At 42.9% G+C, this 22,893-nt stretch overlaps 1 protein-coding gene across 6 annotated transcripts in view; it reads right to left on the bottom strand.

Moving 5' to 3' along the window:
- Nucleotides 1-8,917: 8,917 nt before the first annotated feature.
- RSU1 (Ras suppressor protein 1) overlaps nucleotides 8,918-22,893 on the bottom strand; it is a 171,420-nt gene continuing 157,444 nt past the window's right edge. For 4 of the 6 annotated variants that reach the window (XR_003096461.1, XR_003096463.1, XR_003096462.1 and 1 more), the window contains one exon: nucleotides 8,918-9,426. Coding sequence is in view for 2 of the 6 variants with exons in the window: in XM_006034742.1 (XP_006034804.1) it covers nucleotides 9,324-9,426 (103 nt within the window). In the remaining 4 variants the exon portion in view is untranslated. Of the gene's footprint in view, nucleotides 9,427-20,643; nucleotides 20,751-22,893 lie in introns of those variants that run through there. The other 2 variants (XR_003096460.1, XM_025216824.1) reach the window with 2 other exon arrangements.

Here is a 22,893-nt window from a genome sequence, read left to right as displayed (position 1 = left end):
AAGAGTGAATTAGCATGCTGAGATGCCTACAGTACATACAACAAAGCAGAGACTTAGCTGGGGATGGCAAGTGAGCTCTGTTTTTCACGGGGTTTAAGATTATTTTTAGCACTTCCTACAACAATTGGCACTGCATGGCTGCTTTTGAATTATTCGGATTCTTAATTGGAGGAATTGATGCAAAAGCAAGAATAGGGAAAAGGAAATCCCTACAGAATCCTAAAGGACACACTTGTCAGGGCTTTGGGTGACATTCTTGTCCCAAAACATTTTTTATGCCAGCAATAAGGGAAATGTTAAGAATTTGAGGTCTTAAGTTTTTCAGGTCTGGCATTTTATTTTCCTACTATTCCAATTATATTATTACACCCACTGCTGGCAAAGGATGAACACTGCATTTTAGCCATTTCTCTGTGGCTGCTCCTCCTAATGATACACAGTGTTTAGGCCCTCTGACAATTAAGCTTGTACAGCATACATTATTTGCAAAGAACCTGAATTTAAATCAAAGTTTTGATTTTTATGTCTAGTCTCAGAACAGATTAGTATTGAATTCTTGATCCACAGGGTACATAATGAGCTCCAGGATCCCTCAAATGAAGCAGAAACCAGTGTACAGCTTACAGTGTCTAGGAATGGGCACAGTAAGGCACTCCTGCATCCACTCTTGCAAAATCTTATTTGCCTGTGCGTAGACACCTGATGGAATCAGACCTCATCATGGAGGCTGAGTGACTGCGATTTTGGGCAAATCTATGCCAGGTATTTTGAAACTTGGATACCTCAGGCTAGATATCTAGATCAAGGTGTTGGCAAGCGTGTGGAAGCTGCTGGTGTTCTTCTGAAAAAATCCAGCCCCCTTCATTAAAATGCCTAAAGGAATTTAAAACCCTAATCTTTAGGTAACCAAGTTGAACAGGCTGGTCCTAAGCTTTTTTGAAGGGTGTCAATTTCTTATTTGTAAAACAGGGATAATAATACTATAGCCATTGTAAAACCCTTTGGAATTGGCAGCTGGAAAAGATGCCAAGCAGTATTGTGTATTATTTTTAAAATTTCACCCTTGCCTATCTATGTTGTAATGCATATTTGTTATAAGAAGTGTGCTGCGTCTTCTGAATCGCATACTGTAATCATTACAAAATATTATGCTCAATATTCACCAGTATTACTGATCCAGCTTCAAACATTAAGGGATAGGTCTTTGCTTAGCTATGAACATAGAACTTATGCATTTAAAAAACTCTCTCTCTTGCACAGAGTATTAGCTATCAATATGAGAACACAGATCAAACCCATTGCATAGGATGGTGTTTTGCTTAGAGGTGCCATCAGATAGTGGCCTGAGTGGTAGTTAAGAAAGTATTAATTTTGTTTCTTATCATCCTTTCAGATGTTAGTCCATAACAAAACATTTGTGCCTCAAGCACAGGCCATGTGTTGGGCAGGGGGGAGAGGGGGTACAGGCCATACACTGGGCTGGGGAAAGGAGACATAGGCCACGTGTTGAGGGGGCAGGAGGGGCATGTGCCCCCCAAGATTTCTGTGTCCACAGCGGGGTGCAGGGTTGCAGGGGGGCCAGACCAGCTCTGGAGGAGCTGCTTTCATGGCCCAGCATGCAGGACCTGGCATGGGAGGCAGTGCTGTGTCACCATGCCACCAAGGTGAGGTGTGGTGGTGTGGAATTGTGTCCCCATTGTTGGCAGGGAGGCAGGGCGGGGGGACCTCCCCTTGGTGGCCATTGTGGCATGGTGCTCCCTCTTGTACTGGGTCCTGCACGCTGGGCTGCAGAGGCAGTTCCTCCCTGGAGCTGGGCTGGCCCCGCCGCCACCCTGCACTCTGGCCCTGCTGCAGCCCTGCACCCCACTGTGGGTGTAGGAATCTCAGGGTGCATGTGGCCCTTCCTCCCACATGCATCACCTGTGCCCACACACCCACTCCCTTGCTCACACATTGGGGGAAGCAGGCTGTGGGTTGAGAGTGAGGGGCACCAGCAAGCCCAGGGGGCTGTGGGTCAGGAGTAAGGGGCACCAGCATATCAGGGCTGCTCAGTGTCACAAAGCAGCAGTGGGGACAGCTACAGCTGGATCCGCTTCCTGGCGTGCCGAGGGGGCAGGAGGAAGCTCTGATTTTCCATGATGAAAAAGCCAAAATCAAATGCCAAAATGTATAGGTATTTAGAATTTATTTCATTATAATGATTGAGGCACTGGTAGGCTTCCAAATTGCTTTAAAATATATCAATAAAACACTGTGTTCAACTAATACCAATACTTATAGATAGATAGATAGATAGATAGATAGATATAGTGGCATTTCATTTTAATTGTGGAAAAGTGTAGATTTAAATGTAAATGTAAATATCGAGGGTCCTCGATTTTTCACGATAGGGAAACTGTTGCTCACTAATTCTGTGCCCGATGCAAAAGAATCATGTAGCTGTATCAAATCTCACTTGTGCTGCAAAAATGGGTAGGCTGGATGCAGAGGCAGGTGTTCAGTTTAGTGAAAGTTAGTGTTTTAGTATATAGCATTTGACAGGCACCAAACACAGATATTTAAAAGTCATTTTGCTTTTCTGACAATTCTCCTCAGATAAGGAGGAACAAGATTCAAAATGGGAAAAAAACCTTAACTTTTGGGATGTCATAGTAGTTTCTTCTCAAAATATCTGCCAGCCCTAATGTCAGGGAAAGTAAACAAATACATGGCACAAATCCTAGAATATAAAAGATGTGTCACTTGCAAGGAGGAGTAGGAGGAAAACACAGCACGCTGACAGCTCACATCCTGTGCCATAATCCTAGAAACTGTTAATATTTACAAAATTAACAACTAATAGAACTGATGACAACCTCCCTCCCCCTGGTTGTCATGCGAGTATTAGCAGTTACCAGCAGCTCCAAACTGGTAGAATCATTGTCTTCTCTCTTAAGTGCCAAATGCTCAATGCAAATAGAAATATTATAGTCTTACCTTTCAGCTTTCAAATCTGCTGGGGAATGACACCACCATCAAACTGCACAAGGAGGTGGATAGTCAGGTTTTGCTGTGCATTGTTTCTTTCCACCATAGGAATAGTTTGTAAGGAGGATTCCTTGCTATGAGAATTAAGTGAACACCTGTTGTAGTCTGCTATACTCTGGGCTGGGTCATGTTGAAGGGGTTCCCACCCACCTTTCTCAAAGATAAATAGGAAAGGGTTATCTCCTGGGTTTCTTGGAGGACCAGGGGGAGAGCTGTTTGAGAAAGAAGGGTAGCCGCAGCCCAGGATGTCTCCCAGGACAATAAGATTAGTCACTTCTCCCTGGCCCCTATGTACATAATTTGCTTTCACACCTGCTGCTCCACAGGACTCCTTAACACCTTCTAGAGACGGTCACTGCAACTGCTGCTATTCTAGGCCCGGCTCTTATTCCTTCCTCCAGCAGAGGAACAGGAAGAAGGCCCAGCTGCATAGGTAAGACAACTGTTTTCCCAGGGAAGAAAGGGGAGGAGCCTTGCCCGTTGCATATTCATGAGGCTCAGGGTACCTCTCAGTCTTTGACAAGCCCAACAGCTCAGGGGCTGCTCTACTTCCTTGTCCCCTGTCCTTCTGTGAATATTATGATTGTCCAGGTTCTGCACCTCCTTCCTCACCTAGGCTGTCCTACCCCCAAAATCCTTCAGGTTACAGTAACCTGCCTTTCACATGTCCACCCACTCCACTGGAAGGGAGAAGTATAAGAACCTGCAGCTTTTGGACAAAGACCTGTTTCCTTTCCCCCACCAGGCAGCTCCTGCTGCTCCTGGTCTCTTGAGACCTGCTGAGGATGAGGTACAACAGGGCAGGGAGCTTGAAGGGAAGGCATATGTATGAGCTACAGTGCAGTACAGCTAAGAAGTCTGAAAGAGACCTAATCCTTCAATAGGGGTGAGGGCCTAGAGTAGTGTTTCCCAACAGCCCATGGGGCACTTACATTAAGAAAAATTAATAAAATATATTAATACAAATTTTCCGTGGCACACCTCTAGAGTCATTCCCCATCCCCATACTTAGAAGGTCATTGTAGCTCATTGCTGGGGCAAAATTTTGCAGCACAGCTGTGCAGAGACAGGCAAACTGTACATTCCCCACAGCCAACACATGCGCCGTAGATGAATTTCCTTCTGCTCAGCTGGTTCTCCCTCACCCCCACAGCCAACACATGCGCAAGTCTTCTGTGAATATCTCATTGATGCGGCTTACTCATTAGCGCTAGGATCTGGAGAACTTTCTTCTCATTATTCCAAAATTCTCATGGCGTACCAGGAAGCATACTGGTGTGCCGGGGCGCACGGATTGAAAAGTACTGGCCTGGAGTGCCTTTGTTTAAACTGATTAGGAGTTTGAGCCTGATGCCTGTGTTACCAACTATACGATCAGCAGAAGCTACAGCTACATTTCCTTAACAGGAAAGACTTGGGTAAAAAATAATACAATAAACACCTGTGCTTCCAGTAAGAATCATAGCAAACGTATCTGCAAATTAAAAAAGGGACAAATTTTTAAGGTCACATTATGCTGATGCCAAAAACAAAGTACATTTTACAAGCAGGTACATATTACTCAGAACCAAGGATTTCTTCCCCCCTCTAGCAACTCAGCATCAGGAGTTTATCAGGGAACCTGGAGCAAGTGGTGTTAATGTTTAGCTGGAACAAAAGAACAGCTTTATTAGGGTCTATGTTCATTCAGTTTTTCTCCCCACCACACACCCTCCATCACAGCGCATGCATGTGCAGGGCTGCTCCTGGTAAGAGTAAAGCAGATGCTACTCAAACTCCGCTACAGAGTCTTTTTTATAATTACAACAATTTTTTTAAGATGACGATAAACAGGGTCATCTGTGATAGTGCCCGAAGCAGCTTCCAGGGCATCACATGAAAAATGAGGAGAGACAGTAGCTCTGTAATTGTTGGTCTCAAATTGCTCCTGGCTGACCAGCCTCTCATGCTAGTCCTTTTTCCCTTTGAAGCTTCAAGGCATATGCCTGGCGTAGTTGTGATGATGTTCAGGGAGGAGAGAGAGAAAGGCAGGTAAAAAAGGGAAAATTTAGAAAAAAGTATCCTTGAATGACAGGATGGGAAAAAATCTTGACACTATAATCAAAATTGGCAAATTTGACACTGTTCAGGAGTAACAAAGGAACATTGTCTAGGGAAGGATAAACACTGCCTTTCCTAATATTACATCTTCGTTCAGTACTGTTCTCTGCTGTACTTTGAGCCACTGTAGCAAAACAATAGTGTCTGTAGGGGTGGTGGCAGTGACAAAGTTAGGGCTGGCATCTGTATTTATAGTGACTACCATTCAAAGGGAAAAGTCAGTCTTATTAGTCTCCCTCTCCCTCCGTCATCCCATAGACATATGACCCCAGGGGGCTAGTTATATGTTGCTCCCTACTCCTCTATTGTGCTCCCTTGTGAGCTTCAGCATATCGAATACTTGGATCCCTCCCTTACCACTCTGTTGTGTCATGCAAATTCTTCCTTCATGACCTGCTGACATGGGGCTCTGTTGAAATGTACACTGTTCAAGTAAAAGAGAAACAATCCTGATATACTAACTTTATTGCAATAAAATGAATTCTGTTCTTAGAGGGCCCCAGGTGAAATTAATTTAACTCAATAAAAAAGCAAGCCTTTTAAGAAGCAATCAGTGTATACAAGACATGGGTAACACTGGCACATTTAAAAATATTGTGTAATTTGATTCAAGATGTTGGCACCGTTTAAAAATAATGAAATACTGATGCACTATGGCCCATCTGATTTCTCTTTTCTTCACTTCTTCCTTTTGCTGTGCATCCCTGGGCATATATTCCTCAATCTCATTTCTGGTTTATAAACCTTTTACACTTCAGTATTACTTTTCAGATACTTTTCAGATCATTCCTTTTACCTCCCCATCTTCCATTTCCCTTCAAGGAACCTTTTTGCAACCACCCTCCATCTTCGGTTTAATAATTTTCCATTAGGATGTTTTTTGTTCCTTTGAACTCTCCTCCTTTTATTCATTCTTCCCCAGGCACGTCACACTCCCTTCCCCCATAAAAAAACCCTTTTGTGTTCCTTGTTCTCCTGCCTCATTAAAGGTATGCTTGCACTCTGGGTTAGTCTCCTTAGCTTGGGTTTTGGTAGTGGTCTGGCTACAGCCACAAGGGCTAAATTACCTTGCCGAGAAGTAAGATGCAACTGCTATGTACTTATTCCAGGCTCAAAAAATCAGACCAGTTTCTTAGATGTCTAAGGAAGGATTTAAGTGATGAACATTAGCATCCATATTTGAAAGGCCCCACACACAGATAGAGTGCCTTGAGTCTTCAATTTAGCATAATAAAAGGATAAGGAACTACTTATGATCACAGCTTATAAGTAGCTATATGGGGAACAGAATTTGATGATGGAGAGATTTTCAATCTAGTGGACAAACACGCAACACGAATCAGTAGCTAGAAGGAGAAGCTACACACAGTCAGATAGGAAATAAGGGACATAACAGCGAGAGTCTGCTGTAACTTACCAAGAGTTTGGTGAATTCTCCATTACTAGGAATTCTTAAAGGTAGATGGGGTATTTTTTTAAACAATCTGCTTTGATTCAAACAAAAATTAATTCAGGGGAATTCCATGGCCTGTGCCTGGGGCAGGTCAGGCTAGATGATCACAAAAGTCCCTTCTGGCTTTGTAACAGAAGAAAAAATAAGCCTATTTTTAGCCTGTAACAGTTCTTCTTAGGAGGATGGTACAAAAAAAGTAGAGCTTTATGAATACATATGCAACCCTCCCAAATCATTTAAAGTGAAAAGCCTTGGCACATGGGTGTCAATGATACACTGCATGTACTGTACCTACTCTGAAAAAATGAAGAAATTGAGTCTGTGGGATCAAAACTCCTGGATTTTCACAAGCAGGATAGGAGTTTGTTGGTTTGCAAAGAAAAACAGATATTCCTAGCAGTGCTTTAAAAAAAAATCCAGCAGAGAGCAGCAGTCATAAATTACAGGGAGGTTTTCAATAGCAGTTAGCAAAGGTCTAAGGAATCAACACAGGGGCTTATTTTAATACCATGGGCTGTGGACAGGCAAAACAATTATACTGAATTCAAGTGGGAAGGAAGGCTTACCACTTGCTAGTGCATTTCCACTGTTGGTTACACACAAAGCAGTTATAATGCATTGGCTTAAAATCCAGTAAGTTCCACCCCTCTTCCCTTCAATTGGTATTAATTTCTGATTTGTCCGTACCCATGGGGACAGAGCTTTCCACTGTCCCCTTCCCCATCACCATTTTCCCTCCAGTCCCTTGTAGGCCCCCTGACTCCTCAATTCTCCCTTTATAAACCCCAAGTGATGAAAGTAGTATCAGACACACTTTTGGGCGCTATCTAGCTATTCTAGTCCTATGTTACCCAGGAGGGAGCTTCCTTGCTTCAAAGCAATCAGAATTCATTGTTCAGCTCTGTCACATCCCCACAACAGCAATGAGCTCCTCAGAGCTTGCCAGACCTGCTGAGGCACTATGGTGGAGTTCAGTGATGGCAGGAGGGCTGTTGGCACTCAGACACATGAAGAGTTGGTTCCTTGATTTATTCTATTCCAAACAAGTTCATCACTGGCTAATTTTTCAGCAATAGATAGACAATTTATAACAGTGCTGACCATTTCATTCTGGATTTTCTGTAGATTACACACTACTATTATTATATGCCATAGCCCTGAAATTCATTTGAGTTGGTCTTTAAAACTTAGCATTTCATAATGTGAATACAAACACAGAAGTGACTTAGGAACAACAGTGATTATGAAGGGGGCATGTGCTTCTAAAACAGATGGGTGCTTCTGAAACTCCCACCCAATGTTTTAGCTGCTGAAATGGACTATTGCTGACAACTCTTAAGATTTTAGGGTTTTTTTTCCCTATACATCATAATGGCCTAGTTCATAAATGAAGTTTATTTCCAAACCAAGACAAGCATTTATTACAAAAACACTCAACCTTCTACACAGTCTTGAGGCTGGCACTGATATATAGTCATCATATACAAATGACTATCTTCCAGAATGAATAATTTATAATATAAGGTATTTGAGCTGTTTACTTTTCTTATTTAATGCAAAACCCACATTTCAGGAGTCTGAGCATGGCTTTCTGCGTGCAGCCTGGTTGACATCAGGAAGTCTGCAACTGGATGTTGTGGTCTCAAATTCAGGAGAGAGGAAACCTTGGAGCAGGAAGGTCCTGACACCAGCAATCCAGTTCTGAACGTGAACTCCATCTCCATGCACCTTCTGTTTAGCTTTGGCTCAGCAAATACAGTTATTTTGAAACTGCTGTATGTAGGGCTCTTTTCTCCCTTATGAGATCCAAAGCTATTTCAGATGCTAAACAATCAGTTGCTTAAATCACGTCACAGTTGCAGCTTCTGAGCATGGCTGTAGTGCAGGCTTTGCACAGATAAACATGGATCTTTGTCATATAGAAAACCATTTTAAACAATCTTTCAATACAAACAGTTTCACAGAAAATATTAAATTACTCATGTTTATCTCTAAAAATATTGCTTAAAAACTCACTAACAGAAACATTTTCTTCAAATGGGAAGTTCTGTTCCAAACACTGTTTGGCAGGTAGCAGTCTTTTACTGAGATAGCATTTTTTGTTTTTGTGGTTCTCCCCCTAATCTATAAACAGTCCTCAAGGGAAAAAAGCATGACACCAATATAAGAAGAAAAGTGAAATTGATTAAAATTTATCAGTTCTTAATGCACAAGGTTTTACATTTTAACTAGCTTGTACCACATGTAAAATGCTAAATTATTACTAAAATAAAAAGCAGCAAACAATGAGAAAGAAGAATATTATACCTGTTAAAAACATTGCTGAAGAAAGCAACACAAGATACAAAGAAATATTTTATTAAAATCATCTGGATAATACATGAAGTGTAACTAATACTATGTACTGGTGCAGAAACATGTCTAATAAAGCAGAAAAGGACACGTGATATATGTGAACAGAAGACATGTCAAACTGGTTTTAATGTACATATAAATATAAAAATTTTAAAAGGTGCTTGACAGTGATATATTAAATGGCTGTAATTTTGGCTACAATTAGAATATATAATTTTATATTCTTTAAGCAGTCTTAAGACCAGTGCACATGGTGAATTGCCGTTGATTGAAAAAGATAGGCTTTGCTTTCTTAATAAAATGAATACCTGCATTTCTTCAGGAAATATCTTAGGCACATGCAAAAGAAATTAAAAAAGACTTAAAAACCCTGCCACAAGCCAGTGACTTATTTGTTCTTGGCCGCCAGAGGCTTACGACTGATCTTCTTTGACTTGTCATTGTTCTTCTTTGGAGGCTCGGGGTTTGCCTGCATGTGTCTGCCATACAGACTGCAAGGAAATGAGACAAAGAACATTTGTGATGCCATCAGTAAAATAAAGGCTTTCAACCTGCAGCATGTTAAAACAATACATTTACTTAAGCAAAAGTTAAGAAAGCAGAGGGTCATTATGTTTTTTCTGCCTCCATATGCTAGAAAGTCCTAATAGTCTTCAAGCTGCAGCTTGAAATATTAGCTTTGTGTGTCTCATCAGGAGATTAACATTAGGAAAACTGGGGTTTAAGGAGAAGATAGGAAGAATAAGTTTTGCCTTCAGAAACTGGCAACCTTTATTCAGCACTTACGGCACAAAGGCTTGGAAGGCTGAGAATGTGTGTAGCTAAGCCGACAAAGAGAAAAATTGGGTCGAACTGGAGAGACAGAGTACCCATTTACAGCAAAGCGAGCATCATGCCTAACCATAAAACCCAGGGGCTTGATAATGTGACAGAGAGCAATGGTGTCACAGTCTTCTCTGGCTGTTCACACATGATTGATAGTACTGGGATAGCTACCAACACATCACTGCCACATTAATAAGTATCACCGATTAAATGTTGACAAAGTATCCTACAATTAAGATGGCTAGCATTCAGTGCAAAGCTAAACAGACTACATGGCCGAGAAGATTTAGCTGAATAACAGGTAATAATTAGGACTTAATTTATGAGCAATTCTGACTAAACCAAATTAAAAGCTTACCCAGAATAAATACAGCTCAAACCCTAACTTCTCTTATTGCCATGAACTGCTTTTTAGAACTGTCCTTTGCAGGGGTTTTAAGGTGTCTAGCAGGGAAAGGACCCGTAGCATTGCTTTCTCTAACTCAGCTGTGCAAACATGAGGAATGTTGACACATCTACTGAAATCCCTTGGAAAGGTGTCCCCTAATACCTCCTCTGTCACTCCTCTGGGCTTCAGGGCACCCTCCCTGCTAGCACACTGCCAACCAACTTGTGGAAATTAATGTGTCCAATTACTCTGAAAGCTGTATTCTGTAACAGTCCTTGAATATGTGTAGTAAGTTGTGTTCCAGTATCTGCATCTTTTGCTCTGGGAATACAAAACAGAACAGGACTGTCCAATTTCACAGTGGCAGGGTGCTGCAGCTGGTGTTGGTGTGTGGCCTCTGGGCAGTACACTGTATGCGTCACATGTGATGGGTGGGGGTGGCCCTTCACCATACGGGTTGGGTCAGCAGCATGCAGGATTTCACAGATTTTGGAAGGGACCTTGCAAGATCATCAGGTCCAGCCCCCTGCCAAAGGGGCAGGAAGTCAACTGGGGTCAGATCGATAAGTCAGCAAGATAAGCATCTAAGAGTCTCTTGAAGGTATCCAGAGTAGATGCTTGCACCACTTCTGGGGGGAGTCTGTTCCAGACTCTGGAGACTCAGATGGTAAAGAAGTTTTTGCTTATGTCCAGTCTAAAATGGTCTTCCAGCAGTTTGTGACCATTAGACCTCGTCTTCCCTTGGGGTGCCCAGGTGAACAGACGTCCTCCCTGTTCCTGATGCACACCCCTTATATACTTGTAAGCTGCCACCAAGTCCCCCCTGACCCTCCCCTGAGGATTCCCCCACCACACGATAGACTGGCAACACAAAGCCCTCCCTCCTCCTTTCCCCTGCAGGCTCTGCTAGTGGCACATAGCCCCCTGCCTCCTTCACTGGCAGCATGCGTCTCTCCCTGACCCCTGGGGTGTGTCTTATTGAGCAGCAGTGGGAGAGGTGGTTGCTGGGGCCCGCAGGCTGCATGCCCCCAGTTGGACAACCCTGGAATAGGATACAGAGTTTGAGCCAAAGATACTGTTAGGCTTTGCACACACGCCTTTGGCAGAGCCAAAATTGATGTTCGGATCTATAATTGGTCAGCACTGTCCTTACAGAGATGAAACCCAGGATTTTCCTAATACCTTAAGTGCACAGCATACAGGAAGCTTTACCTACATCGTGTGTGTTGTAGTGGTCAAAACACCCACCTGCCACTGAAAGTCTGAGCAGCTAGCAGATCTGCCTGACTCCTGCTATCAGTGAGGACAAGAGGCAGACCTGTCTGCTATTTCTGTCCCAACTCTGCCTATCAGAAATATGAGCAGCAGGTTCTGCAATGTTCCAGAGGCTTTTAAAGTCTGTTATCACTTCTCAGCTCTTGCGGGCCAAGATTAAGTGTAGTCGCTACACTGATCTGATATCTGAGTTGAAATGGATTTAGATGGCAGTGTGTAGTGGAGGGTGCACCCCTGTTCATATGTGGATAGGACTCCCAACAAGAGCCTCATAGTTGCTCTCACGACTGTTGGCTGAGGGCAAGCGAGGCTTGGGTATCCAAACCTGAAGCCTTTGAGCTTGGGCCTGCATGTAGGATGCCTGCTGATGGATTTGGAAGCATCTGAAGCCCCAGCCTGAAAAGTCTGGGGTGGAGGATACTTGCCGGTTGCAGCGCCACATATGGCGTTTGGACAACTGAGCTTTGCTAAGTCAGAAGGATTCGAAACTGATCTGGCTAATTTGACTTATAACATGAAAATTTTTCTGTCTATATATATATATATATATATATATTTATATATAAGCATGCCTATATGTATAGGAAATATGCCTATATATGTAGGCATGGCCTGACCTGCAGTTCAGTGATGGGCACAGGAATGATAACTTCTCTACAAAGAAGAATAACCACAATCTAACACAAGATAAGGTGTTTCACTGTCCTATAGTTGCACCAAAAAGTCCATAACTTTGCCCCCAGTGAACAGCCCAAGCTGCCTGACAACACACTGGGAAATCACTTCGGGACTAGGGGAGCAAACAGGCTCTCCTTCCCAAGCCATCTGTAGCCTTGACAGATCTGTTCCATGGCCAGAAAGGAAAGATGGAGCAGGCTCTATGACACACAATGTGGGAAAAACAGGTGATGGATCCACATAACAAATGTTCTACCAGGCCTGCCTTCAAATACCTTTAGCACACATGGAATGGGCTCTGTCGTTGCAGTAGCTATCTCTCCCCACTATTGGGACTCCATTCTGTTTTTGAAAAAGGGCAAGATTATCACCTCAAGATAGATGTGAACTTCTTCTACACCTTTTGTAGGACATTAACTCTGAACCTTTCCCATCTTCTCAGTCCTGTCCACAATTCTGCACCTCACAGGTGACAGACTAGTTGAATCTCCTACCTAGTGCGGAGACGTAGAGGACAGATTGCCATATGCCTATCTACTGTATAACAGTCTAAAGCTTTACGAATGCTATGCACCAGGAAACCCAAATATGGTTTGAATGCAGAGCTTGGTTTTAGCCTATCTTTCTACACCCACAAAAAGGATTCTCAACTGGCCAGCTTTCCAACAAGAGCATTCACAGAAAACACTGGGCTCTCCAGTTTACCCAGGTCCATAATAAAATGTATCTAGTAGGCACCAAATGGGACGCAACATAAATACAAATGCTTCTGAATTCTCACGCTACGTGGCACTGAATACTTTTTGACACGAGATTTTAACTGTACCTCTCACTAAAGCATACTGAAGTCCTAAAGCCCAAACTCTTGTGCATCTGCTTTAACATTCATTCCAGAGTCAGGAGCACACTGCCTCTCTGGAATCCCTGTCTTCTACAGCGGTATCTGGATCACATTTTAGAGTGAAGTGGGAGGGGAGTTGGGAAATTCATTCTTCACTTTCACCATGCTACATATTCTAATTTTGTGTCTTACTGATTTGCTGGCCACTGCCAAAGGTTTACTGTTCTGCAACCAGTTTTCCTTCAAGGAAAGTACAGTTAAAAACTAACCCATTCCTTGACCCTGCAAATACTTTAATGACTTGCTTATTGGCAATTAGGAACCAGATACCGTCCAAGTAAGGAAGAATCTCTATGGTCAGCGAACAATGACTGTTAGTTACTGCACATACAAATTTTCTACCTCATCACACTTAAGTTAGTATGCATCAACTATTAATCAAAATATACACTAGGGATTTTCCTTGGGTTTGGAGCATATAGATGAGTCTTGCTTGCTTTTTAAAAAAAAACAACTTCACTATTGGAATATTTCCACATTGAACGTAATATAAAAATTCCAGCTGTAATTAAGGAAATGCTCATTAGAATTAAGGAAATGCTCATTAGAAAGCACTCTTAGATAAAAATGATCAAAGCATTGTACAAGAGCTGTCTCATTTTCAGCTACACACAACTGATTAGTTGAAGCATGTTAGCAATAATTTTGTGATGCTGAAAAGTTTCACAGATGAAAAATGAAAACGTGCCCAAATCTGCAAACAGCCACTAGTAGGTAAATAGCACATTTACTGGGCCATGGATTAAGCTAAAATCTCAAAACCAGTGAGTATTTCTCTCAAAGGGACTAGGAAGGACGTGTGGAGGGAGAACACTGTATGAGCATCACTACACAGGACTGACTCTACCCTTATCCCACAGCATCTTCCTCAAGTTAGCGGAGAGCCAGAGATGAGAGGAGGAAGAGCTTTGCAGCTGAGGGGCTTGGATTAGCTGTGTGTAAGGATTTCTAAACAGGTTGGTCTGGGGTTCAAAACTGTTATGCTTTAGAGGTGCAATACATGCATTGTTCTCTTCTAAATAGCACTACTGGGATTATTTCTCTCTCTCTCTCTCTCTCTCTCTCTTTAAAGATGGATAAGGCTGCATATTTAGAAATCTGTACACATTTTCTGGTTAAGTATTTAAGACTAGGCTCTGGCATTTTTAAACAGAAAAAAAACCACTCACGAAAAACTACCAATAAGTAGGAAACCTGTTGCAAGGTAATATATTTGGCACAAAGTCAAAGTAAACACAAATATATTATTCACATTTTTACTATTTATCACAAAACGTCTTATCTTTAGAACTGCCAATGGTCCTGTTGTACAAGTTGTCTCTGTTAAATGTTTACTGACTAGTGAGGACAGACTGCTGATCCATGAGATGTTAAAAGGTTGCAACAGGGGTGATGAGCAAGGTGTACGTCTACAGTGAAGAGGCCGGTCAGAACAATGACATTCTGTTAAAAGCTATTGGGTAACATTTTCGATCACTGGCAGAAGGCAAGGCAGGGTGGCACTTTACAGACTGACTCATTCAGAGAGGCATGAGCTTTCGTAGGCTACTTTTTAGATTATATGAATAGACTTGCAGAGAGCAGGGGTAATAAACTGAAAGGCATAAAGTCACTTAAATACAAAGGACAGGGAAAGCAGAAGCAAAGAAGAGGGCACTGTGGAGGGAGATGAAGATGGGTTGAAGAGACTGAAAGGGATAAACAAAATAGTTAACCCACTGAGGGATGTAAGGGTCATAAAAAGCTAGTCCAGGTAATGAAATAAAAATACAGAGTCTCTCCTAAGGCTGTACTCAACATAATCCAGTCTGTGGATGATTTCTGGTTCTGCAATTGTATGTTCACATCAGTTTTTAAAGTTTTATTGTTCAAGAACAGCTACTTTGAGGTCAGCGATGGAATGAGCAAGGCGGCTAGTATTTTGCCATGGGCTTTTGTGTCTTTATGGAATTTCTGCCACACATTCTTTTACGTAGGGATCCCTCTATCTGCCCAATGGAGACGCAGAAGGGCACTGTAAGCAGGTGATGGCTATAAAGTACCCTGCCTTCTGCCTAACTTGAGATTAATACAACTAATTCCCTCTCCCTTTTTTGACCATGATGTAGAAATCTAGGGGTCACAGAAAACTCTCCCACAGTTCAAGTGTACATTAGCAATGATGAAACTTTTCCATATAAAACAGTCTTCTCTAGATGGCAGGCAATGTCCTTGGTGCTCTAGCGTCTTTGGTCTCCCTTCCTGTACACACACTGGGCATGTCTACACGTGCAATTAATGCGCATGAATAAACTCCGGGGCTTATTATTCTAAAGTTTTTTGCTCCTGGTGTGCCATTTGAACATGTGCCCAGGAGCAAAAAAAGTCTAAAACAATTAGCTCCAGAATTTATTTGTGTGCCGCACATGGAGCCCAGTGGAAGCAGCCTGGGCTGACAGGGAACCCACGGGGTCAGGATGCAAGCCCAGGGCTGCTCTGACAAGACTCCATATGCTATGGGGGGGATGGCTGAGGCACAAGGGTGCTTTGACATGGGGGTTGCTTGTGCCTCAGCCAGCTACTCCACAGCACATGAAGCTCCATTGGAACAGCCAGCCCAACGACTGTGGGGCAGCTGGCTGGGGCATGAGGTTATTTCAGTGCAGGGGCTGCCTGCTGGCTAGTCCTGTGCTGAAGCACCCTCATGCCCCAGCCAGCCCTGTCAACATCTACATGGGCATTTAAGCACAGTAATTTAGGACACCGCTGGACAGCACTTGTATCACTTGTACTCTTCAACAGCATAGTAAATTAGTCTATACCAACCTAATTGCCTTGCATGTGTAGACGATGATACTTTACTGTGCAGTAAATTGGTCTGCTGTGCAGTAAAGTGCACAGATGTGCCCACTAATACTTCATCAGCAATAGTCTATTCACTGAACTTGTTGACTTTCAGCACTGGGCTGCATTCTTTTACTCTTTTACTTGTGCACAGCTAATCCCATAAGCACCCAAAACTGCCTCCACAAAGTTCAACTACTTGGCTTTGAGAATGAAACACATCTATTTAAGCTCCTTTCTTTAAGTGTATCTTGGCTACATGTTGCCATCTTAGCTCAAGATAATTCCTTGCAATCTGCTACAGCAATCTTCTATGTAAAACAAGAACAAAGACCAGACTTCAGTATGCTGTATAAGCCTTGCAGGGCAAGGACCGTCTTTCTTGCATTCATACAACATACACAAGGAGGCCTTGATCCTAACTGGACCCAGGAGCGTAACAGTAATATTTAAATAGAGTAATGGCAGAATGTCAACCAGATGATACCCTTGGAAGAAATTTTGCATTTTGTGACACCAGAGAAACACCAAAGAAGTTGCTTATAGAAGATCTGTACTCCTGATGTTCGGGTTTGCAACAACTCCAAAGTGCAACTCTAGAAACTGCTAACAGCTCCCCAATATAAAAAAAGATAAAGTCCCCAAACCAGCAAACATCACTGAGCTATGCCATTGGGAGGAGCAAGCTCTCTGAAGTGAAAGAAAAACAAACTTCCTTTGATAAGAACAGATCTAGGCTCCATTTACTCACAGTCCATAACGTGCCTACTTTGCAGTAATTATACTACCTATAAATAGAGACAGATGCTCATGGGAATCCAGAGAGAGGTCTGCTGCGTTTAATGGTGTCTACCATCTCTAGGAATTGATCTGGGTTTTCAATATTGATACCATGTGCCCAGCAGGCACTTTTACATTTGCTATTGTTACGCTGGATGTTTACAGGGACATTCTATTTCTATGTGGAAAGTTACGTGCAAATAGCTATTTAGAAAAAAAATTAGTACCGAAGCATGAAACCTAGAGAGCAAATAAGCATTTCAGACAACTAATTACTCCATGCAGCAAGTACAAGAATGTGGTTGTATAATCACGGCTCACAAATTGCTGAGTCTTTATAAACTCAGTAGCTGCACTACTGTGTACAGTCTTCTCATTATATCAAAATGCAAAGGTTTCCTAGGAGATGATATGTAAGACTGAAGATACACATAAAAGCAATGGACAACATTTTCCTGTTGCTTCTTTCCTGCCCCCTCCCTCCCAATAAACAAAGATTAGAAAAAACAATTCTAGTAAACAATTGTTTCCACACATGCAAATATAAACATACACAAAACCCCACTGCATTTTCTACCTGCCCCACTGGAGTTATCAGATGAGAGCACTGTGGCTGCTACAGCAAAACTAACAATATCAAGCAAGAAAGACACTCATTAAACTTCATCATTCTGTCCACTTTAATGATGCCTTTACTTAATAAAAATTCCCTGAGCAGCTGCAAAGATATTAGGCCAGGTCTTTGGTTATGTATCAGGGGGTCTAAGCTGTCACTAGCAAGCATGCAGTTCAGGAAGTACATTCCCAAGAGGAAAAAGCGAATATAGCTTTCTTGTAATAAATTCAGAAAGAATCAATAACTGCAGCTTCCTACGTTACTTAAGCATTTAAGAAACTAGGTGATCCTTCTAAATTAAACTACAAATAGCTAAAAGTTGCAATTTATGGTATAAATGAAGGAATGAAACCTTGCAATCTGAAAACATGAACTCTCAGTATTAACATCCATAAATTTAAAAAGGGATGATAGTAACAATTCACGAAGCTAAAGAACACTGATTTTTTTTTTGTCACCATCAACTTGATTTTCCCTCAAATCTCTGTCTCTACATTACAGAACTCAATGGCTAAAAGCAACACGCTCCTTTTCTTTAAGAAAGGGAAGGAGGAGGATCCAGGGAACTACAGACCAGTCAACATCACCTCAGTCCCTGAAAAAAATCATGGAGCAGGTCCTCAATGAATCTATTTCTAAGCACTTGGGGGAGAAGAAAGTGATCAGGAACAGTCAGCATGGATTCACCAAGGGAAAGTCATGCCTGACTAACCTCATTGCCTTTCATGATGACATGACTGGCTCCGTAGATGCAGGGAGAGCAGTGGACATGATATACCTTGACTTTAGCAAGGCTTTTGATATGGTCACCCACAGCATTTTTGCAAGTAAGGTAAGGATGCATGGACTGGATGCATGGACTGTAAGGCTGACAGAAACCTGGTTGGATCTTCAGGTTCAATGGGTTATGATCAATGGCTTGAAGTCTAGTTGGCAGCTGGTATGAAGTGGAGTGCCCCAGGGGTTGGTCCTGGGCTGGTTTTGTTCAATATCTTCATTAATGATCTGGAAGATAAGATGGATTGCACCCCAAGTTAATTTGGAGATGACACGAAGCTGGGGGGTATAGTAGATATGCTGGAGACTAGGGCTAGGATTCAGAGTGATCTAGACAAATTGGAGGATTGGGCCAAAAAGAATCTCATGAAGTTCAACAAGGACAAGTGCAAAGTCCTGCACTTAGGACAGAAGAATCCCATGCACCAGTACAGGCTTGAGACTAACTGGCTAAGCATCAGCTCTGCAGAAAAGGACCTGGGGGTTACAGTGGCCAGTAAGCTGAATAAGAGCCAGCAGTGTTCCCTTGTTGCCAAGAAGGCTAACAGCATACTGGGGTGTATTAGTAGGAGCATTGCCAGCAGATCAAGGGAAGTGATTATTCCATTCCCTTCTGCACTGGTGAGGCCACATCTGCAATACTGTGTCCGGTTTTGGACCCCCACTATAGAAAGGATGTGGACAAGTTGGAGAAAGTCCAGCAGAGAGCAACAAAATTATTTTGGGGGCTGGGGCACATGACTTCTGGAGGAGAGGAGCTGGACTGTTCTCAGTGGTGGCAGATGACATAACAAGGAACAATAGTCTCAAGCTGCAGGAAGGGAGGTTTAGGTTGGATATTAGGAAAAACGGTCTCACTAAAAGGGTGGTGAAGCACAGAAATGGGTTACCCAGAGATGTGGTGGAATCTCCATCCTTGGAAGTTTTTAAGGCCTGGCTCAACAAAGCCCTGGCTAGAGGCTTTGGGGCAGGGGGCTGGACTAGAGGACCCCTGAGTTCCCTTCCAACACTAATTTTCTATGATTCCATGATTCTAAATCGGAGAAAGGAATGATGAACAAGGAGAGCAATTGTAAAATTGTATTTAACGTGCAAAGTAAATAAACTAAATGGCTTTTCACTGGTCTCAGCTAATTTGAGACTAAGAGGGGAAAGTCTAACGTGTAAATCTGTGTTTGATGCACATTATTTGTTTAACCTTCAACGCACAACACTGCAGGACATACCTTAAAAGCAGAAGACTTTTGTCCTAAGCATTTTAAAATAGATTTGGGAAAATGGCCCCCTGCCCCAATGTAGCTAAAACAGAAGTACTTGGATGTGAATGCAGAGGACATGCATAGTTAAACACCTTCCTGGAAGACGTATCATCTTCACATGCCATACCATCACCTGCAAAAAAACACCACCAGAGCAGCTGAAAGAGGAGCTGCTGCATATGCAGTCAGCATTTCAGCAAGGTACTGCCCACCTTTTGGCACATGAGTATTCCCACTCAAGTTAATGGGATTGCACTCAGTTGCAGAATCAGGGGAGAATAGAGATAAAGGCTAAATATCACCAGAGACCATGTCTGCAGGAACTACTTGCAAAACTGACAGGTGCTGGTGGACCAGTAGCTGTAATACCTCAGATACTGTACTTAAATAATTTGCTTCACAAGAACACATACTTATCTTTCCCATAATACAGTTTTTGTGATGCCTGTCACTGGTGCTGTACCTTCATTTAGCAAATGTAGCAGTGTTCACCTTTGTGCAAGCATTCAGTACACTACCTCCTTAAGCTGGATCTATTGTAGGATAGGACACAGACCCAAGAGATGCAGTTCAGCTTTAAAGTGCTTGAGAGATGGGAGATTTTAAACTATTTTACAAATGTTTTGTAGCTATTTATCAGGAACTACCATGTTTTGTACCTTTAGTATTAATTAGGCGATTTACATTCACAAAACATGCCCAAGTATTATGAAAATCTGTTTTCCTCTACTCTAAATAAGGCAAATCAAATAATAATCAATGATTCATTTATTTATCGTACTCTTCTTCGCCCCTAGTTTGCCAATGTTGAGAAGCAGATGGTGCAATTGTCAGATTTATTCATTATTTGAAATTATTTGCAATTTTTTTCAGGAAATAATTTGTGGTTGGCAATTTATCAGGAAAGTGCTTGCAGCACATGTGCAAAATTCAGGCTTACTGCTTTGGTTTAACAGGTCATGTGGGGTTCTCTTCACAGTGGCAGGCTGGTCTCATTAAGTAACAATAATATGCTGCCAAATAGTAGGAAGAGGTTTCATCAAAAAACTGTCCCCCTCACTCTCACCCCATTTGCCAGATTCATCTGTCTTTTCACTCCACCACCTAATCCCATATACTTCCCCTTCCATTAACCTTCCCATTCCACTATTCTTTCACACTTCACAACATCTGGTGGTGGCTGCTTTAGGCAATTCTGTCCTCTTTCCAGTGCTGGGGGTGGATAAGTATCCTACCAGTGTCATAGGCACTCTGGCAGTGGATTGAGTGGTCAGGTCAGGAGCAGGTAGGTCCCTTTCTAATGCAGACTAATCCAAAAAAACAACAACCAGGCAGACAAATATTTAGCAAAAACAGTTAAAACCATTGCTTGTCAGCCAAACAGACCTTAAAGAGGCTTGATTTTCATATGACAGATACTCGGTGCTCCTGGAAATCCATTCTCTGAAAATCAGGTCTGTTCAAGGTGTTGGGCATGTAGAATCAAGTCTCTGCTGAAAACCAAGCCACAAGATGTAGCAAAATGAAAGCAAGGAGATTTTGGAGCTCTCTCAAATATAAAACAATAGAAAGTGTTAAGAGGCAGACAAGGTTCTTTTGGTAAATTGGATATCTTTTATTAGACCAACTCAAATACAAGATAAAATAAGATATTAGGAACTACATATCTATAATATATAGTTTATATTTGTACCTTTAGTATTAATTAGGCGATTTACATTCACAAAACATGCCCAAGTATTATGAAAATCTTTTTTCCTCTATTCTAAATAAGGCAAATCAAATATAAGGGCTATACTATAAGGGCCAACTTCAATGAGTTTAGGAGATTAGTGGGGGGAGGCACTGAGGGCCCAGAAGGTAGAGGAGATGGGAGTCCATGAGGGATGGTCGTACGTTAAGGGGGCGATCCGCCAGGCCCAAAGGATAACAGTCCCTGAGAGAAGCAAGGCGGGTAAGAGTGCTCAGAAACCCCCTTGGCTCAGCAAGGGCATTCAGCAATGCCTGAGGACTAAAAGGGCGACGTACAACCAGTGGAAGGGAGGAGCTATCACCAAGGAGGAGTACTCCTTCTCGGCCCGGGAGTGTAGGAGGGCTATTAGGAAGGTCAAGGCAGAGATGGAACTCAGGCTAGCGTCCAGGATTAAGGACAACAAAAAGTCGTTTTTCAAGTACATTGGGAACAAGAAGAGGGCACCAGGCAATGTAGGACCCCTGCAAGATGCAAACGGTAATCTTGTGGCTACGCCAGGCAAGAATGCTGATATTTTTAACAGTTTCTTTGCCTCTGTTTTCTTCAATAGGGACCGGGATATCCTACCTACCAGAGGTAGGGACAATCTTGGGGATAGCTCTGTCAGGCCTTCAGTCAGTGCAGATGTAGTTAGGGATCTTCTGGAAGGGCTAGACATTTTTAAATCTGCAGATCCAGATGCCCTCCACCCAAGGGTGTTGAGGGAGCTGGCAGGGGTCATTGCGGAGCCCTTAGCCCGCCTGTATGAGCATTCATGGTCATCTGGCCAGGTGCCAGGGGATTGGAAACTGGCTAATGTGGTCCCAATTTTCAAGAAGGGGAGGAAGGAGGACCCAAGTAACTACAGACCTGTAAGCCTCACCTCGGTACTCGGGAAGATCTTGGAGAGAATCATCAAGGAGCATATCTGTGGGGGGCCAGCAGAGGAGATCATGCTCAGGGGCAACCAGCATGGGTTCAAAGGCAGGTCCTGCCTGACCAACCTGATTGCCTTTTATGACCAAGTAACTAAATCCTTGGATGATGGTGTCACCGTGTACATAGTCTTTCTAGACTTTAAGAAGGCCTTTGACACTGTCTCTCACCCCATCCTCATCAATAAATTAAGCACTAAGATGTAGGGCAATGTGGACACACTTGAAGGGAGAGATAGGCTACAACTAGATTTAGACAGACTACAAAAGGGGGCAGACGAGAATAGGATGGGGTTTAATGTAGACAAATGCAGGGTGCTGCACCTTGGGAGAAGGAATCCACAGCAGACATACAGGCTGGGGAGTTCCCTTCTTGAAAGCACAGAAGCGGAAAGGGATCTTGGAGTCATTATTGACTCCAAGATGAACATGAGCCGCCAATGCCAGACTGCAGCCAGCAAGCCCAGCCATACCTTGTCATGCATCCAAAGATGCATCTCAAGCCAGTTCAGAGAGGTGATACTCCCCCCTCGATGCGACTTTGGTCAGGCCGCAGTTGGAGTACTGTGTCCAGTACTGGACGCCACACTTCAAAAGGGATGTAGCCAGCCTGGAGAGGGTTCAGAGGAGGGCCACCCGCTTGGTGAAAGGGCAGCAGGACAGGCCCTACGAAGAGAGACTGAAGGACCTGAACCTGTTCAGCCTCAGCAAGAGGAGGCTGAGGGGGGACCTGGTGGCTGCCTACAAGCTCATCAGGGGAGATCAACAGCAAATACGCAGAGCCCTTTTCTCCCCAGCTCCACCTGGGGTGACAAGGAACAATGGTCATAAACTGATGGAGAATAGGCTTAGGTTAGAAATCAGAAGGCAATATTTTACAGTTAGGGTGGCCAAAATCTAGAACCAACTTCCCAGGGAAGTGGTCCTCGCCCCTACCTTGGGCAAATTCAAGAGGAGGATGGATGATCA

Source organism: Alligator sinensis, unplaced genomic scaffold (assembly GCF_000455745.1).
Source record: "Alligator sinensis unplaced genomic scaffold, ASM45574v1 scaffold623_1, whole genome shotgun sequence".
In the NCBI taxonomy this organism is placed as follows: Eukaryota; Metazoa; Chordata; order Crocodylia; family Alligatoridae; genus Alligator; species Alligator sinensis.
Note: the sequence above shows the minus strand (reverse complement) of the source record. Positions and strands in the feature narration are given on the sequence as shown.